This window comes from Hemiscyllium ocellatum, chromosome 21, assembly GCF_020745735.1.
Source record: "Hemiscyllium ocellatum isolate sHemOce1 chromosome 21, sHemOce1.pat.X.cur, whole genome shotgun sequence".
Lineage (NCBI taxonomy): Eukaryota > Metazoa > Chordata > Chondrichthyes > Orectolobiformes > Hemiscylliidae > Hemiscyllium > Hemiscyllium ocellatum.
Genome location: NC_083421.1, coordinates 26,143,680 through 26,169,248, shown reverse-complemented (window position 1 = coordinate 26,169,248; position 25,569 = coordinate 26,143,680). Strand labels below are relative to the sequence as shown.

At 43.7% G+C, this 25,569-nt stretch overlaps 1 protein-coding gene across 2 annotated transcripts in view; it reads right to left on the bottom strand.

Moving 5' to 3' along the window:
• abca2 (ATP-binding cassette, sub-family A (ABC1), member 2) overlaps positions 1-25,569 on the bottom strand; it is a 541,802-nt gene that overhangs the window by 170,666 nt on the left and 345,567 nt on the right. For both annotated transcript variants that reach the window (XM_060841298.1, XM_060841299.1), the window contains exons 14-16: positions 17,584-17,757; positions 12,307-12,409; positions 2,836-2,950 (exon numbers count right to left, since the gene is read on the bottom strand). In XM_060841298.1, coding sequence (XP_060697281.1) covers positions 2,836-2,950; positions 12,307-12,409; positions 17,584-17,757 — 392 coding nt within the window. The remainder of the gene's footprint in view (positions 1-2,835; positions 2,951-12,306; positions 12,410-17,583; positions 17,758-25,569) is intronic.

Genomic DNA, 25,569 nt, shown 5'->3' with positions numbered 1-25,569 from the left:
CCTACAATCTAACAGATTAATTGATAACTACTAATGGTCATACATTCTTTTGTGGGACTATAAATTCCAAAGTTTCTTGGTATAAGGGGCAGTGCACTTAAATAAAATATTGGATCTCATTAGATTTTAGTTGAAGGAATAGAAGTGGAGCAAATGGGATTTTATGAATGAGAGTGTTTGTTTCAAAACAATGAAGTCTGTAACTGACACCCTGAATTTCATCTCTTTGAGCCCAACACTGCATCTTTGCTCCTGAGGCCTGCCATGGTGGATACTAGATAAATTGGTATGATAGGTGTAGGGACAAAGGGGGATGGATGGGGCAGTATGGGTTGACTGGGAGACAGTGAGGTCTGCAGATGCTGGAGATCAGATTGTGTTGCTGGAAAAGCACAGCAGGTCAAGCAGCAGCTGAGGAGCAGGAGAGTCAACGTTTTGGGCCAGAGCCCTTCATCAGGAATGAGGGTGGGACCCTCAGGGGGTGGAGAGATAAATGGGAGGGGGGTGGGGCTGGGGAATAGGTAGCTGAGAGTGCAATAGGTGGATGTAGGTGGGGGTAAGGGTGATAGGTTGGAGAGGAGGGTGGACCGGATAGGTGGGAAGGAAATTGACAGGTCATGAGGGTGGTGCTGGGCTGGAAGGTTGGAACTGGGGTAATTATGGGTTGACACTAAGTGGCATGAGGGCTGGGGCACAGGTTGACATGGAGGGGACAAGTGCCATGGGGAGTGGGCAAGGAGTGTAGGTTGGTCTGGAGGAAATGTGCAGCCAAGGAGGGGCACAAAGCAGCATGTTGAGGCATGCAGATGGTATCTGGGGAGGGTGAAAGTTGGATGAATGCTTCATGTTTAACCCTTTACTGTTAAATTTTGGGGACAGTACTAGATCGTTCAGGTAGGCCTTCTGACCAACCTACTTCTACAGCTAGTAAACCTCTCAGTTCTTCTGGGGTCACCACCCTGATTTCTAATTCAGTCTACCTCCCTGCACCAACTCTAACTACCCCCATAGCCCCAACTCTATCACAGCCCCAACTTTAACTACCCCCACAGCCCCAACTCTACCACAGCCCCAACTCTACCACAGCCCCAACTCTATCCATTGCCCCTGACCGACAACTGGACCTGTGCATAGCCAATTGTCAAGGTTGCGTAGGGAATCCTTCCAACTTGGGGAGGGAAGGTCAGGGCTCAATTTAAGTTACCTGGACATTAACTTCACCATTCAGTAGCTCTCTGAAATTGGGAGCTGGAATGAGACTTTCATACACTGACGTCTTCAGTTGGTAATGAGTTACAAGTTATTCCGTGTGATTTAAAAGTTTGAAATACAGAAAACAATTTTAAATAATTGTGTTTAATATCACAGACTGACACTGACATGGTCGAGGTAATTAGGACAGCATGAAGCAGACCCCAAAACAAAGGTTTACAGGTCAAAGTTAGATGAGTAAAAGAAGAGAGAGTCTAGCAGCCTGTTTCCACACAGCCCACAACTCAACTCATTAACTCGCTCTGAATTGAACTACTCAGCTGGAGAGTTGGCCGCTCCCCTTTGACTATTACAGGTTATTTCTAAAAACATAAAGGCTTTGGCCTAAAGTCTCATCTGTCTGTGTATAAACAAAAAGGCCTTTCGTCTCTGTACCAAACCCAGCCGTTTCGGAGCCCGGCCTGTTTATGACCCCTCTGAAAAAAATCAAGAATACCATATCCTTGAGGAAAGGAACAGCTTTCAGAAAAAGGGGTCAGCTTTGTGACACACTACAGTCCAGAACAGAGAGAACAAACAGGCTGGACAAAGCTCATATCACTTTCAATGCTGCCATTCAGAAATCCGAAAACTGGCAGTGTGTGCATCTGAATGCAGTTAGATCATAGAAATAAAACTCTGCAAAGAATTGGACTGAAAATTAAATAGATCTAATAATTTTAGGCCATTTGTATTGAAATACACTGAATAAATGTAACACATATTCCAAAAATTGGTCTTCAAACCTTAGCTAATGTAAATAAATATCAGTTAAAATGCAGCTTGAAGGTGCTTTTTGAAATATAATTATGAATCAAAAATTTAGCATCACAAAAAATTCAAGAATGATGGCCTATTCAATCTTTCAAAAACTCACTGAAGTCACAGGTATCAATATGTGATGTGTTGAACAGTCAAGCACAGGCTGAACTCAGGAACTTTTGGACAAGGGATGATGACAGAGAGAATAAGAATGCCTGAATTCCCTTGTCATGTGTACCTCAGTGTCAGTTTGTTTATCCTCACAACAAATTATAATCCTTTCTCAGAATCGTAACAATCTTCTCCCTATGGGACTGTGTAAAGTCTAAATCCCTCTTGAGATTCCTGTCTTCAATTTCAAAAGTCAAATTTGCATCTGGTACCTGGTTGATTATTGAGTAACTATGAATCATAACTGAACATAAAAATATTGGTATGCAGATCACAGACCCCTTCCTGACATCCCCTCGTCATTAGATTGTCAGACGTTCTAGTTAACCCAATAAATGCTATATCTCTTTCTACTGTGGAGTTGGTTCAGCATTGGAACCTCCTTGTTGGCAATGGAAGATGGAGACTTAAATACCTGACAGCAACTATCAAAGTGCGGGGTGCCCAACTAGCATCATATTGAGTGCTCAATCCTCAATCAGTCAAGGTAACTTTCCTGAATAGTGGCAACTTCACATGGGCAGAAAATGGGAGTTAATCATCTCTCAGCCACATTGTAAAACGAGTGCGTTCTAAACAGCAAATGTGTGTCATGAAAAGGTATTTCAGCCTTATGAAAAAGATGTTGCTGAATACACGATCAAACCTTACCTCCTTTAGTCTGTGCTCCTTTTCTGCAACAATATGCTGAATCATCATGGCCACTGAGTACACCCATGATATAACCATGCAGAGGGGCATCATGTGCTCAATCACAAACAGAAAGCTGGACAAAAAAGGCATGGAAGATTATTTTATTAATGCATTTTTTCTTTAAATAGTGATTTATTCTCAATATCCAGTAGTACAGATCAACCTTCAACGAATCGTTTGTTACCTTGTTCCTACCGATATGTAGGAACGATGAGAGACAGCCTAATGTGTGTCATGAACACCGAGCTCCGTATGAAGCTAATTTTTCAAAATAGCCCTTTTGGCCGAATGTAAAACAGATAGGTGGAGAGGGCACATCCAATTCCCAGCAAGCACCTCATTTCTAAGAATTGCTCAAAGTTTCTAAAATCACACGACATCGGGTTATAACTAAACAGGTTTATTTGAAATGGCAAGCTCCTTCACAAGCAGCTAGTGAGAGAGAATACACTGGACACAGAATTTATAAGTAAAAGATTAAAGGGTCATACAACTTATGTGAATGTATTACTTATAAAAATTATGCGTCTGATATAATCTTTCTCACTAGCTGCTGAGGAAGGAGCAGGGGCTCCAAAAGCTGATGGTTTCTAATAAACCTATTGGACTATAACCCGGTATCCTGTGATTTTTGACTTTGCCCACCCTAGTCCAACATCGGCACCTCCACGTCAAATTATCTAGATTGCTGTGCTGATGAGAGTTGAGAAGGGAAAAGACAAGCAGGCACATCACTAGGAATCAGGGTACGACTAGTGGTTTTGGTCAGGATCACGAAAACTCCAACGGCCCAAGTGAAACTCTCCTGGAATGGGGACTGTTCTGTGTAGTAGATAAGAGGATGGGAAGAAAGACCAAATCACTTTGTGGAAAAGGCAGTTTTACCCCAACTACCTAACGAGTACTTTGCATTAGTATTCACCAAGAACAACATGGATGATGGCAGGTTTGGAGTGGGGTAGCTTGATACACTGGGGCATATCGATATTAAAAAGGAGGTGATGTTGGGTATCTTATATAACATTATATGACAAATCCACAGGGTCCATGGGATCCACCCCAGGATACTGAAGGAGACAAAGGGAGGAGAACGCTGGGGCCTTAGCAGAGATCTTTGTATCTGCTTTAGCCATTGTCGAGGTCCCAGACGACTGAAGAATAGACAATGGCATGCCTTTGTTTAAGAAGGGCAACAGGGTTAATTGTTGAATGTATTGTCTAGTAAACAGGGATATTATTGGAGAAAATTTTAAGGGACAGGATTTACTTGCCCCTGGAGAAGCGTGAATTTATTACAGATCGTGCGGATGGCTTTATGCAGGGGAGGTCTTGTCTCACAAACCTGGTTGAGTTTTTTGAGGAATTGACAATATTGATTGATGCCAAACGAGAAGTGGATGTCGACTGATAAGGGTCGGGCGGTGGATGTCGATTGATGAGGGTGGGGCGGTGGACGTCGACTGATGAGGGTCGGGCGGTGGATGTCGATTGATGAGGGTGGGGCGGTGGACGTCGACTGATGAGGGTCGGGCGGTGGATGTCGACTGATGAGGGTCGGGCGGTGGATGTCGGTTGATGAGGGTGGGGCGGTGGATGTCGACTGATGAGGGTCGGGCGGTGGATGTCAATTGATGAGGGTAGGGCGGTGGATGTCGACTGATGAGGGTAGGGCGGTGGATGTCGACTGATGAGGGTGGGGCGGTGGATGTTTTCTGCATGGGCTTAATGAAAACATTTGACATGGTTGCTTATGGTTGGCTAGTATATAAAATTAATTCGCATGGAAGCGGAGTTGTCTCGTTGGATACAAAATTCGCTTGGTTATTGAGATAGAGGATAGTCGTGAAGAGTGCTTTTCTGACTGGAGGTCTGACCAGTGGACCTCTGCAAGGATCAGTGCTGTTTGTATAAATTCCTTGGCTGTAAATGTAGGTCGTCCGATTCTGAAGTTGGTAGATGACATGCAAGGTAGTAGAGTTGTGGATTGTGAGAAAGGTCATCAAGGATATAGATCAGTTGGAAGAATGGGTAGGGAAATGGCAGGTGGGGTTATCTGAGCAAATGTGAGGTGATGCATTTTGGGAAGTCAAATGCAAGAGGAAAGCATACAGTAAACGGTAGGACCCTAAGGAGCATTGAAATGCATGGGATCATGGGGTGCAAGTCGAGAGCAACACACATGGATAAGGTGGTATTGGAGGCAAATGGAATGCTTGCCTTCATCAGCTGGGGCACTGAGTATAAAGATGGTAAATCATGTTGCAGTTGTATAAAACTTTGGTTTGGACACATTTGGAGAACTGTGTGCAGTTTTGGTTGCCACTATCAGAATAATGTGGAAGTATTTGACAGGGTACTAAAAGAGGATTAGATATTGTACTACTTTCCCAATGCCACACTTTTTGATTTTTTTGTCCTATTATGCTGTAGTTGGGCAGCATGGTGGGTCAGTGGTTAGCACTGTTGCCTCTCAGCACCAGGGTCCCAGGTTCGATTCCAGCTTAGGGTGGAGTTTATGTGGGTTTCCTCCGGTATCCTCCCACATCCAAAGATGTACAGGTCAGGAGAATTGGCCATAGTGTATTGCCCACAGTGTTAGGTGCATTAGTCAGAGGGAAATGCGTCTGGGTGGGTTGCTCTTCAGAGGGTCGGTGTGGACTGTTTGGGGCGAAGGACCTGTTTCCACACTGTAAGGAATCTAATCTCATAGAGTCATAGAGTCAAAGAGATGTACAACATGGAAACAGACCCTTCAGTCCAACCAGTCCATGCCGACCAGATATCCCAACCCAATCTGGTCCCACCTGCCAGCACCCGGCCCATATCCCTCCAAATCCTTCCTATTCATATACCCATCCAGATGCCTCTTAAATGTTGCAATTGTACCAGCCTCCACCACATCCTCTGGCAGCTCATTCCATACACGTACCACCCTCTGCATGAAAACGTTGCCCTGTAGGTCTCTTTCATATCTTTCTCCTCTCACCCTAAACCTATGCCCTCTAGTTCTGGACTCCCCCACCCCAGGGAAAAGACTTTATCTATTTATCCTACCCATGCCCCTCATAATTTTGTAAACCTCTATAAGGTCACCCCCTCAGCCTCCGATACTCCAGGGAAAACAGCCCCAGCCTGTTCAGCCTCTCCCTGTAGCTCAGATCCTCCAACCCTGGCAACATCCTTGTAAATCTTTTCTGAACCCTTTCAAGTTTTACAACATCTTTCCGATAGGAAGGAGACCAGAACTGCACGCAATATTCCAACAGTGGCCTAACCAATGTCCTGAACAGCCGCAACATGACCTCCCAACTCCTGTACTCAATACTCTGACCAATAAAGGAAAGCATACTAAATACCTTCTTCACTATCCTATCTACCTGTGACTCCATTTTCAAGGAGCTATGAACCTGCACTCCAAGGTCTCTTTGATCAGCAACACTCCCTAGGACCTTACCATTAAGTGTCCAAGTCCTGCTAAGATTTTCATTCCCAAAATGCAGCACCTCAGATTTATGTGAATTAAACTCCATCTGCCACTTCTCAGCCCATTGGCCCATCTGGTCCAGATCCTGTTGTAATCGGAAGTAACCCTCTTCGCTGTCCACTACGCCTCCAATTTCGGTGTCATCTGCAAACTTACTAACTGTACCTCTTATGATCGCATCCAAATCATTTATGTAAATGATAAAAAGTAGAAGGCCCAGCACCGATCCTTGTGGCACTCCACTGGTCACAGGCCTCCAGTATGAAAAACAACCCTCCACTACCACCCTCTGTCTTCAACCTTTGAGCCAGTTCTGTATCCAAATGGCAAGTTCTCCCTGTATTCCATGAGATCTAACCTTACTAATCAGTCTCCAATGGGGAACCTTGTCAAATGCCTTACTGAAGTCCACAAAGATCACATCTACTGCTCTGCTTTCATCAATCTTCTTTGTTACTTCTTCAAAAAATTCAATCAAGTTTGCGAGACATGATTTCCCACACTCAAAGCCATGTTGACTATCCCTAATCAGTCCTTGCCTTTCCAAATACATGTACATCCTGTCCCTCAGGATTCCCTCCAACAACTTGCCCACCACTGAGGTCAGGCTCACCATTCTATAGTTCCCTGGCTTGCCTTTACTGGTCTTCTTAAACCGCGGCACCACGTTTGCCAACCTCCAGTCTTCCGGCACCTCACCTGTGACTACCGATGATACAAATATCTCAGCAAGAGGCCCAGCAATCACTTGTCTAGCTTCCCACAGCATTCTCGGGTACACCTGATCAGGTCCTGGGGATTTATCCACCTTTAATCGTTTAAAGACATCCAGCACTTCCTCCTCTGTAATCTGGACATTTTGCAAGATGTCACCATCTATTTCCCTATTGTCTATACATTCCATATCCTTTTCCACAATAAATACTAATGCAAAATATTCATTTAGTACCTCCCCTATTTTCTGTGACTCCACACAAAGGCCACCTTGCTGATCTTTGAGGGGCCCTATTCTCTCCCTAGTTACCCTTTTGTCCTTAATATATTTGTAAACACCCTTTGGATTCTCCTTAATTCTATTTGCCAAAATTATCTCATGTCCCCCTTTTGTCCTCCTGATTTCCCTCTTAAGTACACTCCTACTTTCTTTATACTCTTCTAAGGATTCACTCGATCTATACCTGACATAGGCTTTCTTCTTTTTCTTAACCAAATCCTCAATTTCTTTAGTCATCCAGCATTCCCAATACCTACCAGCCTTCCCTTTCACCCTAACAGGAATATACTTTCTCTGGACTCTCGTTATCTCATTTCCGAAGGCTTCCCATTTTCCAGCCGTCCCTTTACCTGCGAACACCTGCCTCCAATCAGCTTTCGAAAGTTCTTGCCTAATATCATCAAAATTGACCTTTCTCCAATTTAGAACTTCAACTTTTAGATCTGGTCTATCCTTTTCCATCACTATTTTAAAACGAATAGAATTATGGTCACTGGCCCCAAAGTGCTCCCCTAATGACACCTCAGTCGCCTGCCCTGCCTGATTTCCCAAGAGTAGGTCAAGTTTTGCACTTTCTCTAGTAGGTACATCCACATACTCAATCAGAAAATTTTCTTGTACACACTTAAGCATCTCCAGCATCTGCAGTCCTCCCTTTCTCCCTACAGAAGGATTGTGTCTCCAGAGTAATGTAAGGGAATGGAGGTTAGTCACAGAACGCACATTATGTGCAAATTCTAAAATTACTCATGTCGCTTGCAATGTGAGAGGCTTTACATGTGCTTGATCATCTCAGCCTCAGTCAGCTCATGCCCCGCTGACCTTTTGCAGCCTGTGGAAAAGGGTTTGGGTGTGGGAGGGGACAGGGAAATGACAGAGGCTGGAAGAAACCACCTTTGGGTCAGCTCCATAAACCATGTTCACCATTAGGGAGCTCTCCTGGGGGCAGTGGAGAATGAATTCTAGCTGTCCACTCTGCAAAGGTTAGTAACCAGTTAAGGTGACCAAGGTTCACACCACATCACAGAATCATAAATCTACAGCGTGTAAGCAAGCCATTCGACACATTGAATCCACCCTGGCCCTCCTAAGAGCATCCCACCCAGAAAAAAACCCTATCTTATCCCTGTAATCTTGAATTGCCCATGGCTGCACATCACTGCCCATCTAGCCTGCACATCACTGTGGGCAATTTAGCGTGGTCAACTCACCAAACCTGCACATCTTTGGACTGTTGGGAGGTAACCGGAGCACCCGGAGGAAACCCACACAGACACGGGGAGAATGTGCAAACTCCACACAGACTGTCGCTTGAGGCTGGAATTGAACTCGGGTCCCTGGCGCTGTGAGACAGCAGCGCTAATCACTGAGCCGCTGCGCTGCCCCAGTGAAGGACATGTTTGAATGAAGGTTGATTGTGTGGCCTCACCAGAAATCTGTCACTATGGAATGATGAGGGTCATCTGGATCCTTCCTCCAAACCTCCCCCCTCTCCCTCCCCAAAGCAAGGCTGCAATCTTAATGGGTTGAGCTTTCTTGCAGCAGATTGGGAAGCCAGGATGGGAGGCTTCACAGCCCAGGGATGTGCCTGAGGCATGAAAGGCCTCAAAGTATGTCATCATTCCTTTACTGTTGCTGGGTCAAATCCCGGAACTCCCCACCCCGCCCTATTAGCATTGTGGGTCTACCTGCAGCACTGAGACTATAGTGGTCAAGAAGGCAGCTCACCGCCACCTTCTCAAGGACAACTAGGGAGAGGCAATAAATGCAGGCCCAGCCAGTGATGCCCATGAGTGAACAAAGTTTAAAAATCTCATGATGGAGACATGCCTCTTATCACTCACTGTCCTTTGTTCAATGAGGAAGACTGTTCCAACAGGTGCTCTGCGAGAAAGCGCTAACCCAGGATCTCAATTTGATCCTGACACTGGATCCTGAAATTCATTGGAAAATCCGACCTGTGGAGCCAGTATGTGCATCTATTTTTTGAAGGTTTATCAGCAGGTAGTGAATCAAATTACTTTTCATGATTGCAGCTTTGTTTTTGTTGAGACAAGAGAACGTGACAACATTGCCTCTGTCTTTCCCCAATGATCATTCTTAAACGAAAGCTCTTCTATGCTATGCAACGCTGCACAATGTGAACAATGCTATATTTTTAGATTAGATGACCACTGGGGAAGAGCGAAGGCAAGGCTGTCCTGTCCTCTTGTCTCGATAAAGACAGAGTTCTCATTATCAGAAGCTGTTGGACTCGTTGCAAATGGGCACTGCTTTCACAAACAGTTCTCAAATTGTGCCAGCATACTGTCAGGATTGTATTATCAAGTGACTACACAACAGATGGAACTGCAAAAAGAGAATGCTATGCATGCACTCATTTGAAAAGGCCATCAGTCACAGAATCCCTATAGTAGAAGTAGACCATGGAGTCCATACTGACCCTCCGAACAGCATCTTACCCAGCAACATCCTGAACTCTCTCCGGCTTAATAATAATGATCATTATTATTGATTATCATTAGTAATAAATATAATAATAATTATTCTATAGCTGGGTGACCAGGACTGGGCTCCGTACTTCAGAAACAAAATCTTCAACAGGCGCAGGTGCATGCCAAATGGAAGAAGCATAAAAATATCTGAACACCTTCTTAAACATGACTTGCCCCCGATGGCTAGGTGTGTGGATCCTGCATTACCCCAGATTGGGACCTTGTCACCCCCAGTTGAGGGCCTGCTGAGGAAGGGAGACATAACGGTAAGGCAACAGAGCAGTCAGCTCTGAGCTGTAGAGGGTAGAACATGGTCTCACGATATCTGAAGTTACAGTGACACAGATGCATGAGAAAACCAGCAAACATTTTAAAACTGGCCGGGTATCAGTTACAGAGCTATAAATTAGCAATTCAAGTAATCTTTCCTTCCATTGATTAAAAGTTGTGTTGACAAGTAAAAGAAAATTGTAATATTAAAAAGCTATTAACTGAATTAGATAGTCAGGCAACTTTACATAATGCACTGGCTTAAACAAATGTTCACATTTGTAACAACTTCAGGAATAGTGAGACTTGATTTCCAGTGCACTACCCTAGTGAGAGGCAGGTATCAGTGTGGACAAAAACATTTTAAATGTACCAGATATGCCCCAAGCTGCAAATCACAAATTGCTAGACATACAATTGCACTGCTCCACTTTGCAAATAGACAAAGCAACCTAACAAGGATTTGTTACATTTGAGCTGCAAACATGAATTAAAGCCACTCCAGAAAGTAGCAAATTGATTTATGGTACTGTCACACTTCTTAACGTTGGCTGCTCAGAAAAGGGACAATTGAAACATGGCATTTCATTCCTCAAGGTGATGAACTTTTCCTAAATAGATTTCTTTTCTTTGCTTACCTTTTATTATTTTCATTCTCTCTTAATCCTACTTTTATCCCCCACTCCTTGTTGGTTCTCCTGGACCTGGTGTTAATCTAATTGACTTAATTTCTTTCTCTATCATTCCTGCGCCTTTTTCTATCCTTAAATCTGCGATTAATGAGAGTGATTGATCATTTTGCTATTCACTGTTATCAGCTAACAATTCCAGCTATTTTCAGCATTAGTTACTTAGAATAAGTGAATCCCTACAGTGTGGAAGCAGGCCATTCAGCCCATCGAGTCCACACTGACACTTCTAAGAACTTCCCACCCAGATACACCCCCCACTACCCTATCCCTACTACCTTTTCCACAGCCAATCTACCTAACCTGAACATCGTTGGACTGTGGGGAATAAACTGGAGCACCCAATGGAAACCTACACAGACACGGGGAGAATGTGTCAACTCCATACAGAACCTCACCTGAGGGTAGAATCAAACCTAAGTTGCCCACAGTGTCCAGGGATGTGCAAACTATGTGGAATAGCCACAGGAAATGCAGAGTTGCAGGGATAGGGAGGGGGCGGGTGTGCTTGCGATGCTCTTTGGAAGGTTGGTGTGGACTCGATGGGCCGAATGGCCTCTGCCACACTGTAAGGTTTTTATGAAATTAGTTCACATTGGTGTTTCCTGTCTCCGTGAACAAGTAGTTCCCATCACACTTACCTACCATGTCCCCACATTACTTAGCTATTCACCCTTCACCCTGCAGTACAACTCAACCTTGAATGTTTAAGACACAAGAACAAAAGAACTGAAGTGGGAGATCATTTGGGTCCTCAAGACAGCTCTGACACACAGTAGAATAATGGCTGATCCAATTATGGCTCCAACTCCATTTTAACTGTGACCTGACACCACCCCCTTCTCTGCAAGTGTAATTTCATAATTCCTTCATTGACATAATCCCAACCACATCTTGGGGAAAAAAAATTCATAGACTATCAGCACTCAAGATAATATTTATGTACATCTCTGTCATACGTGGGAACCTGTTAATTTTTAAACCATATTCTTTAATTCTCAATGCCTTCACAAACATTTAAGAGGCATTTGGATGAGTAGATGAATTGGAAGGGTTTGGAGGGATATGAGCCGGGTGCTGGCAGGTGGGACTAGATTGGGTTGGGATATCTGGTCGGCATGGACGGGTTGGACTGAAGGGCCTGTTTCTGTGCTGTACATCTCTATGACTCTATAATGTTTCTTTCAAGTCTTCATGATTCAATTAAATCATCTCATTCTTCTCAACTCCAAATGGAAATGGGGCCAACCTGCCTAATCTTTGTTCAAAAGAAAACGCCTTCATCCCAGGAAGCAGTGAAGTGAACCAGTGCAATGATATCCTTTCTGAAGGGATGGACATGGTCCTGCATGGTACCAGTCTGAGCCAATTACCAGTGCCACCTGCCTGCCCCTGGCCCATATCCCTCCAAACCTTTTCTATTCATGTACCATTCCCAAATGGCTTTCAAATGTTCTAATTGTACCCACATCCATCACTTTCTTGGCCAATACTCACTCGTCCCTGGTGTAGCAGGGGTAGGGAAACATCTGGACATAGTTCCCAGGTTCCACCACATCGTGTCCCACAAATGTATTGATAATGGCCCGTTCCATCATATCTAGAGAAAGAGATAGACAAAACAATCACAGCACATTAAATCCAAAGGAAGGCTGTAAATAACTACAGAGATTTAACTCCCACCCGCATTAAAACATCAAAGTGTCTGCAGACCAGAATCCTCCAAGATTGACGATCACCCCTGGATTGTTACTCTTCCTCCTCCTTTCTCACCTGGTGATGGTGCTCTACATTTCTCCAAGCCTCTTAAGAAACACCGAGTGTATCTTCTTTTGGAATTCTTCCTCCTACAGCATTAATGTTGGAGAAGCCTCAGCCATTCTCCCTTTGTACTGCACTCATTGCTATTATCTGGTAAATTCACTGACTTACTGAAATGCCCGCATGACATTTAATTATGGTTTTCAGCATCTTACTGAATGAGTGTGGGTGAAATGACTGGTTAAGCTGGCAGGGTGGGCAGAACACCAGCTGGGTAGGGTAGGGTGGCAGCTGGTGAGTTGGATTGGGTTAGGGAAAGGTGGAGGGAGATGATTGAGAGGAATCATGAAGTTTGGAAAGCCAGGGATATTGAGGGCAGAGGGTAGATAGGAAGGTAGGGGAATGGGACGGTGAATTGCAAAGAGTAGTTGTAAGGGGAAGGAGTGAAGCGGTCAGGGTATGCATTTGGGAGGACATCGCAAAGTGGACCAGTCCCTTTAAGGTGTGGACATTAATATAGTTACTCAGACATTAGCAGAGGCATGAATTCCCTCATATTTCCTCAGTTGTTACCCGAGTACTGTCAGTACTGTCCAAAATCTCAGCTGGAGACATTTCAGAGAGTTCCAGATACTAGGTAATTGCTGACTGGAATACAAATATCCAGAGCAAGTCCCACATAGTCAACACATCATCACTTCGGAAAAGATCTGATAAGCATCTTTTGGGATACATCTGAGCTCTGACTCTGCAGAAATGGCATTTCTGGGCCAGAGAATTTGGAGTGTGAGCATCGGTGGGAGGGTCAGTTTATTTTGTAACCACATTCCCAAATCATTGCAATTGAGAAGGAATGAAGCTCAACTTCCAAACAAATGAGCAATTTAAAATTAAGCAGTTGATCCCTGGAGCATTAACTTTGCCACTCCCCAGAGATACTGCCTCAACTGCTGATTATTTCCAGGGCCTTCTGTTTAATTTAAGTCAGACACACTACAATCTCTCAATGGCTAATTTTTACCAGTAGAGATAAGAAGGGCAAGAGGCTGCTTGTGGTTGTACACAGAAAAAGGGCTGCTAAACTAGTCACAGGGCACAGTGAAGAGCAAGGGGATGGACAATGGGGCAAAAGTCAGCCTCTGTTTGAACAATTTTGTGGACCTTGCACAGGACCTAAATAGACTATCACTCATGCCAATGCGTGCCTTTCTGAAATGTTGGCAGTCCTTTCTCATAGGTTCAAACCTAACAGCACCATCAAACCTGGCAGGTAAGGTGATGCTGTTTGTCCAGTGTCCTGATCTCTATCCAGCAAAAGGCTGATGCCAACTCCCCAGCACTTCTTCCCATCTCCACATGGACGGTGAACCCATTGCCAAGCATCTGACCATTGATGCTTGGCATGGTGGCTCAGTGGTTAGCACTGCTGCCTCACAGTGCTAGGGACCCATGTTCGATTTCCACCTCAGGCGACTCTGTGTGGACTTACACATTCTCCTCATGTCTATGAGTTTCCTTCGGGCTCTGGTTTCCTCCCAGAATCCAAAGGTGTGCAGGTTTGGTGAACTGGACGTGCTAAAATTGCCCATAGTGTTCAGGGATGTGTACGTTAGGTGCATTAGTTAGGGGTAAAAGTAGAGTCAGTGTGGCCTTGTAGGGCCGAATGGCCTATATCCACATTACAGGGATTCTAGATTTGTACCCCGAGATGTCACTCACTCAGCTCATCTGGAGAGCTTCTCTTCACTGCCCTCAACTCAAACACCCTTCTCCTCCCTCCTTCCCAAGATCCATCAAAATTCTGACCTGGTCAATGTGTTAATTCAGCCTGTTCTTGCCCCACTGAACTTATTTCTTCCTATCAAAACTCTATTTTTTTTTCTACCTTTTCCTAGCATCTCCCTTCTTCTCTCTGTGAGGTTTCTAACGGTTTGCAGCATGTCAATGGCCTCTCAGCTTGAACTGCCTCTGCTTCACCATGGATTCTAATTCCTTTATACCTTTACAGGATAGTCGGACAGCTCTTCACTTTTTCCTTGCTTCAGAGGACAAACCAATCCTCTATCCACCACCACCCTCTCCTGTCTGGTTAGACTCATTCTCATGTTGAACAACCTCTCCTTCAAATCTACTCACTTCCTCCGCATGTAAGATGTCACTATGAATGCCAGCCGTGCCTGAGCTATCTGAAACATTCCCTCATCCAGCCCAACCCAGCACCTCCTCCCAGCAGTTATGACCATTTGGGTGGCACAATGGCTCAGTGGCTCACTCTGCTGCCTCACAGCGCCAGGTATGTGGATTCGATTCCAGCCTTGAGTGACCGTCTTTGTGGAATTAGCAAGTTCTCTCCGTGTCTGTGTAGGTATCATCTGAGTGCTCGGATTTCCTCCCACAGTTCAAAGCTGCGCATGATTTGGAGATGCCGGTGTTGGACTGGGGTGAACAAAGTTAAAAATCACACAACACCAGGTTATAGTCCAACAGGTTTAATTGGAAGCGCTAGCTTTCGGAGCGACGCTCCTTCATCAGGTGATTGTGGAGGGCTCGATCGTAACACAGAATTTATAGCAAAAATTTGCAGTGTGATGTAACTGAAATTATACATTGAAAATTTGATTGTTAAGCCTTTCATCTGTTAGAATACAGTGATAGTTTCAGAATACAGTGATAGTTTCGCTTCTTTCATGTGTAAATCACAAAACCCTTTTTTTTAAAAAGTTGCATTCTCGGGTTAGTTTTTAACAATGGTGATAGCTAGACAATATGTTGAAGGTGTTAGCCTCCTGTGTTCTATGAACTGATTCTATCTAAAAAGTGAGATAACAGTGTTTTACATAAATTCATGCAGTTTTTGAGCTCAGAGTTCTACATGAACGTATGCAGTTTTTGAGCAAAGTGCAATGTAACTCTGCAAGTACAAATTCACCCCACAAAATATATGTGTGCATATGGGTCTTTGTGTGTGTGTGTGTGTGTGCGTGTGTGTCTGTCTGTCTGGGGTGGGGTTGTGAGTGTGAGAAAGTGTGTGTGTGTGCGCGCGCGTGCCAAATGTCTTAAGTCTGTGAGGGGGTGCATGTGTGAGTGTGGGAGTGTGTGTCTATAAGGGTGTGTGTGGGTGTCTGTGTGTACCTGTGTCCATGTGTATGTGAGAGAGAGAGAGAGAGAGAGAGAGAGAGAGAGAGAGAGAGAGAGTGTGTGTGTGTAGGAATATCTGTGCATGTGTGTACTGCAATGGTGATCACCTGTAATGTGACATGAACCCAAGGTCCCGGTTGAGGCCCTCCCTATGGGTACCGAACATAGCTAAGTTCGGTACCCATAGGGAGGTCCTCAACCGGGACCTTGGGTTCATGTCACCCCAGACAGACACACACACACACACACACACACACACACAGACAAAGACCCACATGCACACACATTTTGTGGGGTGAATTTGTACTTGCAGAGTTACATTGCATTTTGCTCAAAAACTGCATACATTCATGTAGAACTCTGAGCTCAAACATTGCATGAATTTATATAAAACTCTGTTATCTCACTTTTTATATTAGAATCAATCTAAACATCAGGTCATAGACAGAGAACACAGGGGGCTAACACCTTCAACATATTGTCTAGCTATCACCATTGTTAACAGCTAACCCGAGAATGCAACTTTTAAAAAAAGGTTTTGTGATTTACACATGAAGGAAGTGAAACTATCACTGTATTCTAACAGATGAAAGGCTTAACAGTCAATCAATTTTTCAATGTATAATTTCAGTTACATCACACTGCAAATTTTTGCTATAAATTCTGTGTTACAATCAAGCCCTCCACAATCACCTGATGAAGGAGCGTCGCTCCGAAAGCTAGTGTGCTTCCAATTAAACCTGTTGGACTATAACCTGGTGTTGTGTGATTTTTAACAAAGCTGTGCAGGTTCGGACAACTGGCCTTGCTAAATTGTTCGTACTGTCCAGGGATGTGCAGGGTAGGTGAAGTAGCTGTGGTAAATGTAGGATTATGGGGTTCGGGTAGGGGCTGGATTCTCTTCAGAGGGTCAGTATGGACTCGATGGGCTGAATGGCCTCTTTCTGTACAATAGGGATGCTATGATAATGATGCCACTTCCTGCTCCAGTCATGAATTTGACTATTTCATTGACTTTGTTTCCCATTTCCTCTGTGTCTCTCATCTTCAACTGATCTACCTTGGACATTTCCGTTCCCTTCCCCTGCTTATCTGGCTATCAACAATTATTCATTACAAGCCCATGGACTGCCACAGCTCCCTTGGTAATGCATCCTCATATCTTTACTCCTGTCAGCAGTCAATTGCAGTTCCCTAGTTTCTCGGTCATAATTGCTTAGATGCTACATCCTTGCACCCTAGCGTTACCAATACACCTGCCTTTACCCTCAGCCAAGGGTTCTCCCTCAATGTGCTGGAAGGGCCTTCCACCATGTTCAGGTCTCTAGCACCCACTCTGTTTTTCAATGCTCAAGATCGTACAATTGGATCTGTTATAGCATTATAGTTCCATTCTCGTGCAATCGCGCATCTTATGCAAGTCCTGCAATAGCCACGTCTTTTAAACTAATGGGGCCGGAATCATGTTGCAGCCAATTCAGATAAGGGAAGTTCATGCTCTACAAATAATGGTCTAAAATCTTTAATTGCATTTTAGCCAATTCGCACTGAAGGAACAGATCTGACTATATGTGAAGAATCAAGAGCGTGGTGCTGGAAAAGCACAGCGGGTCAGGCAGCATCCGAGGAGCAGGAAAATTGACATTTCGGGCAAGAGCCATGTTGAATCTCCTGCTCCTCGGATGCTGCCTGACCCGCTGAGATTTTCCAGAGCCACACTCTCGATTCTGATCTCCAATATCTGCAGTCCTCACTTTCGCCTGTATATGAAGATATGGCCAGACTGAAATGCAGACAGATGAAACATGATGTGAAAAGCAAGTTATTAAATATAGAGCTGTTGATGGTCAATGCAGAGCCAGGGTCATGACCTACCTTGTATCCAGACAAATCCATACAGGAAGTAGAATCTCCCTCCAGTGTTAGGCCCTGGTCTCCAGTAGGCCCTTCGAATTTCATTGGTTTTCTCGGTAAAGCTGGAGTTCTGACGGATCTTCAACATGACATGGGGGGGCAGTGTACCATCCTCCTTAGTCTGAAATATCACACCTTGGGGATGAAATTAATATGCGCGCTCAGAAAATTTCAAATATTCGTATTTCAAAATCAAAACAAAATAATTGTCATTTTTGCTCAATGAAACTGCAAATTGATCCACAGAGAAAAGATTATATATTTTTTAAATGTCAGTAAAACTACACGCAATTTTCTGGATGGTCAATTTATTGACTTCTCCCTGGCTGTGATTTTAAAACTGATGTCCTGAAGTTACTCGCTGCTCAAAGCTGCAACCTATTGCGATTATGACAACTGATTTAACAACCTGTGGCTGATGAGAAAGAGATCTTGGTACTCACTTCAATTGTTCTGAAATGCAAACTATGGCATTTGTGTACAAATGTTTAGTAATATTATTATGCGGCACCAAGGCCTTCATCATTCGTTAAATGTTTGTTTGGAGCTGGTGAATGCGAGAAGCTGCACTAGCATCAGAACAACAAGCAACAAATATAAATGAAAAAGAACATTATTCAGGAGATACTCTGTTCCAGGCCATTTGGCGATTCCTTTACATATACAACCCCTGGACAGCAATCATCGCAGTAGTGCCATCTTCCATCTCAAGTTTACTTTGAAGACATGGTTTGAAAATCATGGAGAATTTCCATTTTACAATGCAGTAAAATACATAAAAATAGCCTGCAAAAGAAGCTGTATCTGCATAAAAAGAAAATGTTTGGCTAAGACGAACGTGGGCCCACTGAAAACAGAGTCAGGAGAATTTATAATGGTGACCAGGAAAATGGCAAAGAAGCTGAGCGATTACTTTGCAGATGCTTCCACTGAGGAAGTTACAAAAAGATCTCTAAGAATTAGAGATACGGGGGCATGAAGAGTTGGAGGAGACGTTACTGGAGAAATTAATGGGTCTGAAAGTCGACAAGTCCCTGGGACCGGATCATCCACATCCCTATTATGGCTAACACTCAACAAAGACTGCTGAACTTTTAACTTTATTTTTCTAATTTATTTTAAGAAGGATTTAATGTTAATACTACCTTTTTTTAATTTTTTCTACTTATACTAATGGTCCATAATGCTTAACCTTTTATCTTTGTTTCCCTCTTTTACTATGTTTTTTGTACATGGGTACTTGGTAGCTAAGATGGCGCTGGGTGTGGTACACTTTGCACTGCTGTATTTCGGTGCTTGAGTACACATGACAATAAAATCTAAATCAAATCTCAATCAGCCCATCGAGACCACACTGACCCTCTGAAGAGAATCCAGCCCTTACCCTAAGCCCATAATCCTACATTTACCACAGCTACTTCACCTACCCTGCAGATATAGAGATATCTGATTCACTCGTGATCATCTTCCACAGTATGAAATAATTCCTGCAGATTTGGAGCTTGTACTATTTCAAAAAGGAACAAAGGAGGGAATAGGGAACTACAGACCATTCAGCTTTATATCAGTGGTTTAGAAAATGTTAGAATCTATCATAAAGAATGTAACAAATAGGTAATTTGGAGAAAAAGGATCTGATTTGGTTTAGTCAGCATTGATTTGGGAATGGAAAATCACGCTTAACAAACTGGTTAGAGTTTTTTTTACGGTACTATCAACAAAATTGATGAATGGATGTAGCATGTTTAGATTTTTAAAAACCTTCTAATAAGGTCCCCTCACAAAAGGTTGTTTAGCAAAACTAAAGTACATGGTTCATTAGGGAATGGACAGTCATGGATTAAGGACAGAATGAGAGAGAGCAGGAATAAATTGGCCTTGATTTCTATGTCATCGTTGTCTACGGGAATAGTGCCAGAAGACTGGAGGATAGCGAATGTGGTCCCCTTGTTCATGAAGGGGAGTAGGGATAGCCCTAGTAACTGTAGGCCAGTGAGTCTCATTTCTGTTGTGGGCAAAGTCTTAGAGAGAATTGTAAGGGATAGGATTTATGAACATCTGGATAGGAATAATGTGATCAAGGATAGTTAGCATGGTTTTGTGAAGGGCAGGTCGTGCCTCACAAGCCTTATTGAGTTCTTTGAGGTGACCAAGGAAGTGGACGAGGGTAAAGCAGTAGATGTGGTGTATATGGATTTTAGCAAGGCGTTCGATAAGGTACCCCATGGCAGGCTAATGCAAAAACTACGGAGGTATGGCATTGAGGGTGCATTAGAGGTTTGGATTAGGAATTGGCTGGCTGGAAGGAGACAGAGGGTAGTAGTTGATGGTATAGGTTCATCTTGGCGTGCTGTTACTAGCGGTGTTCCACAAGGATCTGTTTTGGGACCATTGCTGTTTGTCATTTTTATAAATGACCTAGAGGAGGGGCTTGAAGGCTGGGTGAGCAAGTTTGCGGATGACATGAAAGTCGGTGGAGTTATGGACTGCGAAGAATGATGTGGCAGGTTACAGCGGGATATAGATAAGTTGCAGAGCTGGGCAGAAAGGTGGCAAATGGAGTTCAATGTAGCTAAGTGTGAAGTCATTCACTTTGGTAGGAGTAACAAGAAGATGGATTACTGGGCTAATGGTAGGCTACTTGGTCGTGTGGATGAGCAGAGGGATCTTGGTGTCCATGTACACAGATCTCTGACAGTTGCCACCCAGGTAAATAGTGCTGTGAAGGCGGCATATGGTGTACTGGGCTTTATTGGTAGAGGAATTGAGTTCCGGAGTCCTGAGGTCATGTTGCAGTTGTATAAGACTCTGGTGCGGCCTCATCTGCAGTATTGTGTGCAGTTTTGGTCGCCATACTATAGGAAGGATGTGGAGGCATTGGAACGAGTGCAGAGGAGGTTTACCAGGATGTTGCCTGGTATGGTAGAATTTTCGTATGAGGAAAGACTGAGGCACTTGGGGCTGTTCTCATTGGAGAAAAGAAGGTTTAGGGGAGATTTGATAGAAGTGTACAAGATGATTAGGGGTTTAGATAGGGTTGACAGTGAGAACCTTTTTCCGCTAATGGAGTCAGCTGTTACTAGGGGACACAGCTTTAAATTAAGGGGTGGTAGGTATAGGACAGATGTTAAGGGTAGATTCTTTACTCAGCGGGTTGTGAGCTCATGGAATGCCCTGCCAGTAGCAGTGGTGGACTCTCCCTCTTTATGGTCATTTAAGCGGGCATTGGATAAGCATATGGAGGTTATTGGGCTAGTGTAGGTTAGGTAGGCTTCGGTCGGCGCAACATCGAGGGCCGAAGGGCCTGTACTGCGCTGTATTTTTCTATGTTCTATGTTCTAAATGGGTCATTTGCAGATAGGTAGCCTGTGAGTTGGGTGGGGTGGAGCAGAACCACAAGGATCAATACTTAGGCCTTAGCTGTATAGATCAATGATTTGGAGCTGATGACTGAATGCAATATTTCCAAATTTGGCAAGTTATACAAAACTAAATAGGAATGTGTGCTGTGAGGAAGATGCTTTCAGGAGGACTTGGACAGACTTAGTGAATGGGCAAGAATGTGGTAAAATGGAATATCATAAAGAAAAATGTGAGGCTTCTCATTTTTTTTGAAAGAACAGATGTGCCGAGTATTTCATAAATGAGATGAGAGGTTTGAAAGGTGGACATGTAAAAGGAGACTTTGTCGAAAGTCACTGAAGGCTAACATGCAGGTGCAGCTAAGTACAAGGAATGCTAGCCTTTATTACAAGAGGATTTGAGTACAGGAGTAGTGATTGTATAGGAACTTGGCAAGACCACAGAGTACTGTATGCTGTTATGTCAGGAAAGATAATATTACCACAAAGTGAAGGTTCAACTGGCCTGTTCCTGAGATTGCAGGACTGTCCTAGGAAGAGAGATTGGACAGTTTTGAAGAATGAGAGGTGATCTCAGTGAAACCTACAAAGTATTTAAAGGGATTAACAGGGAAGATGCAGATAAGAAGTTTCTCTGGTTGAAGAGTCCAGAGTCTGTGACACAACTTAAAAATAAGGAGGATGCCATTCAGGACTGAAAAGAGTAGTATTTTTCTCCTCAGAGGTTTGTGGAACTTTGGAATTGTGTGACCAAGCATGGGGGAAGCTCAGTCTTGAGTATCTCTAAAGTAAAGGTTAATAACCTTCTGATGATCAATGGAATATAGGATGATGGGAGTAGTGTGGGAAAAAGGCATCCAAGTTTGTATCAAAGAGTGGAGCAGGGTTGAACTGCCTCCTGCTCCTATGTTTCATTTGTTCAATTTATAAAGGTGATACGTAATTCTTTTCTCTTCTTTAACAGACTCCACCCAAAGACCAAACTCTTGAGATTTGTTGTATATTTACATAATTAATGTGGATTATCATGTTGCGAGTTGAATCATGTGATGTGATGGTAATACCATCAGCTATTTTGGGGCAGGAAACAGTTCAGTCTAACCTTACTGCCTGTAGAGTGAACATCTCCATCATAAAATCTCCGCTGTTTAATACTTCGGCCGCTTGGTCCTTCTCAGAATTTAACAATATTGTACTCACGTTAAAGCCAAGACAATCAAGATCACCCAACAATCCAATATCCCAAAAGACCCTGTAAGGCCTATGTTGAATAAAAGCTGTGTAACCACAGCCAAAGTTATGCTTAATTAATGCTCTCAAATATCTTTTCAGAACCTCAGATTACAACAGGATCTGGACCAGACGGGCCAATGGGCTGAGAAGTGGCAGATGGAGTTTAATTCAGATAAATGAGAGGTGCTGCATTTTGGGAAAGCAAACCTTAGCAGGACTTATACACTAAATGGTAAAATCCTAGGTAAGGTTGCTGAACAAAGAGGCTTAGAGTGCAGGTTCATAGCTCCTTGAAAGTGGAGTTGCAGGTAGATAGGATAGTGAAGAAGGCATATGGTAAGCTTTCTTTTATTGGTCAGAGTATTGAGTGCAGGAGTTGGGAGGTCCTGTTGCGACTGTACAGGACATTGGTAAGGCCACTGTTGGAATTTTGCACGCAATTCTGGTCTCCTTCTTATAGGAAAGATGTTGTGAAACTTGAAAGGGTTCAGAAAAGATTTACAAGGATGTCACCAGGGTTGGAGGATGTGAGCTACAGGGAGAGGCTGAACAGGCTGTTTTCCCTGGAGCGTCGGAGGCTGAGGGGTGACCTTATACAGGTTTACAAAATTATGAGGGGCATGGATAGGATAAATAGACAAAGTCTTTTCCCTGGGGTCGGGGAATCCAGAACTAGAGGGTATAGGTTTAGGGTGAGAGGGGAAAGATATGAAAGAGACCTAAGGGCAACGTTTTCACGCGGAGAGTGGTACATGTATGGAATGAGCTACCAGAGGATGTGGTGGAGGCTGGTACAATTGCAACATTTAAGAGGCATTTTTAATGGGTATATGAATAGGAAGAGTTTGGAGGGCTATGGGCGGGGTGCTGGCAGGTGGGACTAGATTGGGTTGGGATATCTGGTCGGCATGGACAGGTTGGACCGAAGGGTCTGCTTCCATGCTGTATATCTCTATGAATCTAAAACAAATGACAATTCCTTGCTTGCCTCACCTTAAAGCAGATGTTGGAGAGTCAACTGCATCACTCTCATCATTATCCAGCCAGGATCAGTCCGCTCAGCACTAACAAGAAATTAGGCCCTTACTGGTCAGTGTTACAGTGGGCAATCGACATTTACAGATCAAATGACACTCGGGACATTTGATCTTCAAGGCTGTTACTTACAGGATCTCTATGTATACAAAGCATTAATTTAGAGCTGAAAATGTGTTGCTGGAAAAGCGCAGCAGGTCAGGCAGCATCCAAGGAACAGGAGTTTCGACGTTTCGGGCATGAGCCCTTCTTCAGCATTAATTTATACAACTGCAGGGTTTGAAGTGTCTTACAATGCCTATTATGTTCCTACTTCAGATCTCAATTCTTGACCATGTCAATACTGGGAAGTCCTTCGTATTAGGTTGGGATATCCTGACAGGAAGGGAATAAGGAAACATCAGGCAGAAACTAGGCCCCATACTGCCCTCCAGAGATTGTAATTCGAACAACATTTGAGGAAACCTATCAGCAGAAACTTTGACACGACAGAGCAAAGTTACGCTGCAGTGCAGAAGAGTGAGATATAGATCATCATAACTGAGCTGAAAATGCGCAGCAGGTCAGGCAGCATCCAGAAAACAGGAAATTCGACGTTTCGGGCATAAGCCCTTCGGCTTATGCCCGAAACGTCGAATCTCCTGTTCCCTGGATGCTGCCTGACCTGCTGCGCTTTTTCAGCAACACATTTTCAGCTCTGATCTCCAGCATCTGCAGACCTCACTTTCTCCTCATAGATCATCATAAAGCAACAAATCAGAGAACTCTTTTCAATCCTCCATTAGCTCAGGAATTTATAATTACTATCTTCAGCTCTGCACCAAAGAGCGTATGTCGAACTACAAGCCCATATGGATGGCACCAAAAATCTGCGAACACCTAAACGTTAGGCACAAACCGGTACATACAAGCTTCCTGTGACAACATTCAGTGATGTATTTACATTACAGCAGTGTGTTATCAAAAGCAAGAAAACTGCTCAGGCGTCAATTTAAAAATGTTATGTAAATCCATTTGTAATTATTAAGATATTGAGCTTGTGCTATTCTGAGCACAGACTGATTGATATTCCAGTTGGTAATGTAAAGATTCCTGACTATGTTGAACTCAGGACACAAGGGACATTGCAGCCTTCAATCAGGCAAGTGAGCAAATGTATAACAATGTATAATGAATAAGTATTAACACGGAGGTTACATGCGCTGAGTCAGCTAAAGGAAACAGCTATTATTCAGCTGTTGCGCTTTCTCCCTCATGTCTACCTTCACTTCAAAGAGCTCTCAGGTGACACTGCTGAATGAATAATTCTGCAGCTTTCTCTTTTTCACTTCCCGAACGGAGAGGAACAGCTTCATCAGAAAAGATGAAAGCAACATCAAAGCAGAGATATGTTCACCTGTCAGATCAAAAAGTAGTCCCATCAATCTGATCGATAGGATTTACAATCCCACTAACCCTTCAGAGGACGAATATCTTGATTATATTTGCAATTCATAAGATTATGTTTTCAGAGCCAGCCTGTCTGATCACATAAGGCAAACCCTTAAGATATATGCTCCAGTATTTTCTTGAAGCTGGAGTCACAGGTAGACAGGGTAATGAAGGCGGCATTTTGTATGTTTGCCGTTACATCTTTATTGCTCAGCAACTTGAGTCTGGGAGTTGGGAGGTCATGTTGTGGCAGTACAGGACATTGCTTAGGCTACTTTTGGAAATATTCTGGTCAAATTTGGACTCCCTGCTCCAGGAAAAATGATGTTAAACTTCAAAAGGATTCAGAAAAGATTGGCAAGGATGTTGCCAGGGTTGAGGGTTTCAGCTATAGGGACAGGCTGAATAGGCTGGGACTATTTTCCATGGACCGTCAGAGGCTGAATGGTGACTTTACAAAATCATGAGGGGCACGGATAGGGTAAATAGTCAAAGTCTTTTTCCCACGGTAGGGGAATCTAACATGAGAGGGCAGAGGTTTAAGGGGAGAGGGGAAAGATTCAAAAGGGACCTAAGGGGCAACTTTTTCCTGCAGTGGGTGGGTGGGTGTATGAATGAGATGCCAGAGGAAGTGATGGAGGCAATTACAACATTTAAAAGGAATGTGGATGAGCATACAAATAGGAAGGGTTTAGAGGGACCAATGGCTGGCAAATGGACTAGATTAGATCAGAATATCTGGTCAGCATGGATGAGTTGAGCCGAAGGGTCTGTTTCCGTGCTGTATATCTCTACGAGTCTATTATTTCTCGAGTCGACTGAATCTGAGCCAACACTGAGCACACAGTGACACCAACTAGCGCGAGTTCAATTCCCAAACCAGCTG